General features: G+C 41.4%; 1 protein-coding gene across 1 annotated transcript in view; it reads left to right on the top strand.

The window, feature by feature from the left end:
- The first annotated feature begins 442 nt into the window (after positions 1 to 442).
- Positions 443 to 6,000, top strand: part of LRIG3 (leucine rich repeats and immunoglobulin like domains 3) — a 48,137-nt gene continuing 42,579 nt past the window's right edge. The window contains exon 1 of the mRNA XM_017854878.1: positions 443 to 968. Within this exon, the coding sequence (XP_017710367.1) occupies positions 733 to 968 (236 nt within the window). The 5' untranslated portion in view covers positions 443 to 732. The remainder of the gene's footprint in view (positions 969 to 6,000) is intronic.

Genomic DNA, 6,000 nt, shown 5'->3' with positions numbered 1-6,000 from the left:
AAAAAAAAAAAAAAAAAAAGAACTGTTTTCATTGAAACCACTGTTTTATCTGTGGATGGTAGGATAATTTATCAGTGTCTTTAATTTGGAATTGAAAGTTTTCCTGAAAACACTAATTAAACTTTACTTCCCTGAAGTTCTCCTAAATACCTCCACCTCCGAGAACTAGCCTAGTATTTGCTCACTCCTTTTTGCCTTTCGACTCCATTGGATATACGGTTCCCACGACGTAGTGGAGACTTCTGGCTGGAGAGGCTGGAAAATATAACTCTGAATTTCCTACAATCTCAGCTCCACTTTCTCCCGCGCGTAGGCCCCCGGCTGGAGCGGTGTTATTGTCACGTGGCCGCGGGGACGCCCGCAGCCGGGCCGGCCAATGGGCGCGCGTCGGCCTCTCCCCGCCCCGCCTCGCTACCCCGCTGCGCCGGGACTTGGCGCAGCGCCGCGGGGTGGAGGCGAAAAAGTTTCTTTTGCGTACAAGAAGGGGCTTCGGCGAGTTGCTCAAGCTGCAACGTTGCAGTTGGCAGTTCTTTTCAATTTCCCTCCTGCTGTTTGGGGGCATGAAAGGGCTTCGCCGCCGGGAGTAAAAGAAGGAATTGACCGGGCAGCGCGAGGGACAAGCGCGCACGCGGCCGGGAGGGCGGGCGTGCACCCTCGTCTGGAAGTTCGTGCGGGGCCCGGAGCGCGCGTCAGCCGGGAGCATCGGGCAGAGGCAGAGGCCGCTGGACCGCGATGAGCGCGCCGAGCCTCCGTGCGCGCGCGGCAGCGTTGGGGCTCCTGCTATGCGCGGTACTGGGGCGAGCCGGGCGGTCCGACAGCGGCGGCCACGGGGCACTTGGGCAGCCCTCCGGGATAGCCGCCGAGCGCCCGTGCCCCACTACCTGCCGCTGCCTCGGGGACCTGCTGGACTGCAGTCGCCAGCGGCTAGCGCGTCTTCCCGAGCCGCTCCCGCCCTGGGTCGCTCGGCTGTAAGTGTACTTCCCCCGGGGGTATGGGGGCCGGGCCCCTGGAGATTCGGGAAAACAGGAGCCGGCCAGGGCCTGGTTGCTTGGAGTTTGGCGTGCATTGCCTTTTTTTCCGTATAGTTCCTTCTGGCCCAGGCCGCGATCGGCCCTCCGTGGACGTGGAAAAAGAACTGTCTGGGCCTCAGTTTCCCTCCCACGTGCTTTGTGGGCGGCTCAGGTGGGCTCTTGGCGCGTACTAACTGGCTGCAGGTAGCCTAGGGGAGGGGGCCAGTGACTATGCGGTAGGCCGGGAATGGAGTCCTGCGCCCTATGTTAGCCAAGGGATTCAAATGCGCGCTCCTGCCAGGCCTAGGCGAGATAAGTGGCAACCTGCGCACATCAGGAGTTTGCAGTTCTCCCTGAGTTGTGAGTCTGGTTCAGCTTTAGTTTCTACCTGCGTCAGACTCCTTTTTCTGTTCCTACCCAGTAACTGAAGTCAGGCTTTTCATCCGGGAAGCCTCCTCAACAGAATTCGGTCACTATCCAAGTTATGGTAGACGTACTTTTTGTTCTCCCTCTGCTTGCTTTGACATTAGCAGACCTTAAGTTCCCACTCCTCAACCAGATTGTAAAGACTGGTCAGTAGCTATGGAAAGGAAGGAACTCGATTATTCAGAATCAAGGGCGTGATTTCTGTAGCTCCTCAGAACACCCAGACGGTTTAGGGGAGAGCGCAGGGTGCTCTTATGCAAGTTTTTGGATTTTAGCTGCGAAGTCTGAAAACCTGAAATCACTGCCAACTGCGTGAAGAACAAGAAAGAAAATGTAATTTAGTTGGAAATGCTGATCTTTTCCAAATGTCATCTCTCTTTCTATTCTTCCTCAGTCCCAGTTTTAAAATTGGAGGAGTGCTGTAGAAAGTAAACAATCAAAACTTGTATTTTTTGAAGTAGTTGTTCTGTTTAAAATAAAGTGCAGTTCATACGTAATCTTAGATTTTGACTTAGCAGAATTGCAATGAAAATTTTAAGTTCTTGAAGCAATTCTAGTGAACTATTCCAATGCCCTTATCGTGGTAGGAGGTTTGGTCAGGTGTTTAAGAATTTATATTTTAAAATTATTGTGCTAATCTAAATAACTTTTGTGGATGTCGAATTGTTGGCCATCAGGAGGTATACTCCTTGTGTTTTTAATAAGCCTTAGTTTAATAAAGTAGAATTAGAGAGTATTGGATTGATATTTAATTTCTTATCATGGGATGTTTTATTTAGTAGTTTTTATTACAATTGGAAGAGGAGATAAGGGCTTTAACGGAAAGCAGGGAGACTTTCAATTAGTTGTGGCTAATTCTGTTCAATTGCCTCTTGTGGAGGTCATGCTGCCTTATTCATGAAATGTGAATGGCTCTATTGACAACATATGGAACTGAACATGTAAATGACTGGAGGTGAACACTTAGGAATAATAGAGTGATGAGAAAGAGAAAATGATTACAGTGCTTCGTGGAGTGTATTTAGAAATGCTTAGATTATTCACGGCATCTAACTTGTTTTCGATAGTTTTTCAATGTCAAGTTGTCTATTGTGATCATGCTAGTGTGCAGTACTTTTTTTTTTCATGGATTTAGATGTTTAGAAAAAAACAATCTGTGTTGCCCTTGATTAGAAGTTGAGTTGAACCAAAAGGGGTTCGATACCTGTTTAAACATTGTCTTAAAAGTAGCTGACCTAATTAGGATTTTGTTTTGCAGATAATTTGGTGGCACACTAAAAACAAATTAGAGTTTATTTGGTTAGCACAGTCTTTAATTACATTTCCGCCAGCAGTAAATTGTCTCAATACTAGTCCACATTCCTTAAATGTATGTGAAAATAAGTTCCACTTGTATAAATAAGCTCTCAGTCTGTTGTCAGGAACCCCACTGTGATCACTCATTGGACAGCTCTGTCGTTCTTGTACTTCTGTGACTTTTAACCATCTTTGTAGGTGTCACCAAGCCATGTGGTCTGAATTCTTTATTGTAAATTTTTTTTTGTTTGTACCTAAAACTCTAGAGGTCTCCTCTCTCCACTTTTGAAAGAGGCAGAAAAACACGTGGAATTGAGTTTTACTTTCTCTGTTATTTGGTATTTTAGAATAGGAGGTTCAAAAGGCTACTAAAGTTTTCATAATTAGAAAATCGTCCTAACGAGATGATTTCCGAGTTCAGATATAAATAGAAAATGCATGTTTTCTTCCACGTTTTCTTCTCTTTCCTTAGGAAATCAAAATAGTAGAAGTTTGTCTTTGGACTGGCTTATGAAAGCACTTTTCAGAAAAAGTTCAGTAACTGTCTTTTGTTTCGTTGAATTTGCAAGTTTAAGAAAAACCTCTACGTGTGTATGTATTTTTTCCATTTTATTTGGTTGTGATTTATTACTATAGGAGGCCCATGTGTGAAAAGTTGAATAGTTTGAGCTGTAAAATAATGATACTGTATCAGTACTCCTTTCAGAAAATAACCTCTAGTACTTTAATGAAAGTGCCTCTTAAAAGAGTAACTATGTGAGCGAGCCTTTGTCTGAAAAAAACAACCCAGTAACCATGCGAAGCCTTGCTCACAACTGCCATTAAAGGCAAGCTAGAGTTTGTCTAGAGTTTGTGCTTAAACAGTTCTCAACCTAAAGAGGAATGCTTATTAGAATGTTATTTAACCCAGAGACGGAAAAGTTGCTAAATTGCCAATGAGAACTTCCAGTATTATTAAATTCTCACTGGCATTTCAGAATTATTTGTCTTATGTAGAAATGTTTGAGTTCTCAACAGGACCCAGGCGAAAGTCCCAAAGGTAGTTTCTGCTGGTGTGACTTCTTTAGTGTTGACCTGTTATAAATCTTCTGGTCCGTACCAGAATTGGGGGTGGGGTAGTGGTAATAGTCCTTATGGTTTTCACAGCTGTTTTTCTATATTTTCCAGACTAAAACTTGAATATAACAGGCTGATTTATGAGTCACTTTGGATCAGTGTCTTAAAACAGCTATAGCCTGGCTTTTTGTTTTTCAGCTTTCCAGATTTCTGCTGAATTAGCAGCTCTGCAGGCCCCAGTGGGATTGATTAAGAAGCTGTGCTGGATTTGCATTTAAAATTTGACTTGGAAGTCAGATTTCCAAATGCTAAAAGGAAGAAAATGATAGCTTGAACCAAATGTTGCAAATTGATTATTTTCATATATATTTATTCATTTGCTAATATGCAGGAAGAGAGAAGTCTGTCTAACCATGTAGAAAGAGTTTGATTTTCAAGTTTTGGCCAGCTGAGCTCTGGGTACATAGTTAACACTTCTGTATCTTACTACCTTTCCCATTAATTAACCCCACTACAAAAGTTTTGTAAAAGTTTTGTGGGGAAGATGTTCATTAATGGAACTCTAAACACGAATAATCTCCTTTCTTATTGAATGTTTTATGATCTGGGTTTAAGAAAACATCGACATTGTACAACTTGAATCTGTTTTAATGGTCTAGCCATAAAACAATATAAGGAAGATTTAGGAAAATGTGACATCCCTTAACTGGAAAGTAATCATTTCTCAAATGTAAACTATATTAAATCTAAATTTAGGTACACTAAAACTTTCATAGCTGTAAGTATTTGGCAGTAAATGTCATTTAAGGGGCGTTTTTTTTCCTCCTACATATAATGTAGTTTTAATAGTACACAAAACTCAGGAATGGAAGTTTGTTGCAATAACTGAAATATTCAAAGTTGCCAGCTCCTGCTTCTGGATCAGAAATGAGGGGTCCCCAGCATGTGCACTGGTGTCTGAAGGCAGTTTCTTATTTTTTACAGGTCTTTTGTAGGAGGAATCTTACCCCGTTACTAGTTGAAAAAAAGTTAAGTACTCCATCTCATTTCTCTCACAGGATTGCCCTGTGAAATAATCCTTAAAATGAAATGGAGAGCTCAGTTTTAGTTTTTTTTTTTAAATTCTTAATTAAAAAGAAAATCACCTATGTTAAATATTAATGCCAGATTGCTTACCCCTTTCTTTTTAAGATCTGAAACAATAGGGGATGCAGTTTTACGCTGGCACAATGCTCTTTAGTTAAGTGGGTCCAAATGAGACTTTCTGTTGACTCAGGCTACCTCCCAGGTGAAAGACTCTTTTCCTTGGTTGTTTTTTAAACCATGTGGGAAATCTGTGACTGTCTGGGGTGCTAAAAGCACACAGGTCTTGTTTGAATCCTAACGTGAGTTGTTGGGCTCACGGTTTCCTTGATGAACTCCAGATGGACTTGAGCTGGGCTATGAGGGAAAGTGTCTGGCTCCAGCCAGTGTGGTGAGCATGCACAGCAGTGGTTGTAATTGCAGGATTTTTATAGTTTAAATACTGTGCCAGATTTTTTTCATGTTATAACTCTACCAGAACAAATCTACTCATGTCTGTCACTGTCTGGTAGGTCTTTGGGCAAGCATATTTCAAATAAAACCTTGCAGTTTTTTTTTTTTTTTTTTTTTAGGTGAAAAAGAGAATCCAGGTTTATTCTCAAAACAAAAACCCAAAGACTGAAAGTATCTCTGATTTCTAATTGTTGACTAAACACTGAGTAACACTGTGCTTCTCTGGAGGTGATTTCTCTTTAGTTACTTTTTAGAAGGGGTATACTTACGCCTGTAACACATCATTCATGCTTTTCTCCAGTCAACTTTGGTTATTTAAAAATCTCTGTTTTAAACACTGAAAAAATTAGTATGGGTTGGATAAGCTCTTTCAGTGGGAAGCTTCAAGCCATGCTATTTGTTCGCCTGGTTTTCATCACTCTTGAACCATTTCATTTTATTACACTGTTTTGAAGGCACGTAGTGAATGTATTAACACATATGGGGAATATAACCAAGAATATTTGCTGGAATTTATTCCATATTTTTAATCTTAAATGAGATGACTTTCTAGCCTAGAGTATTGTATATATATGATTTTGTTACTGTTTTTAATAGTAATGATGTTCTATGGAAATTGTTACTGAGTTAAATTGATTTATTGAGTAAGAAGCACATTTATTTTAATGATTGAAAT

Source organism: Rhinopithecus bieti, unplaced genomic scaffold, assembly GCF_001698545.2.
Source record: "Rhinopithecus bieti isolate Rb0 unplaced genomic scaffold, ASM169854v2 scaffold_39529, whole genome shotgun sequence".
NCBI classification, from domain to species: domain Eukaryota; kingdom Metazoa; phylum Chordata; class Mammalia; order Primates; family Cercopithecidae; genus Rhinopithecus; species Rhinopithecus bieti.
This window is presented reverse-complemented; position numbering and strand designations above follow the sequence as displayed.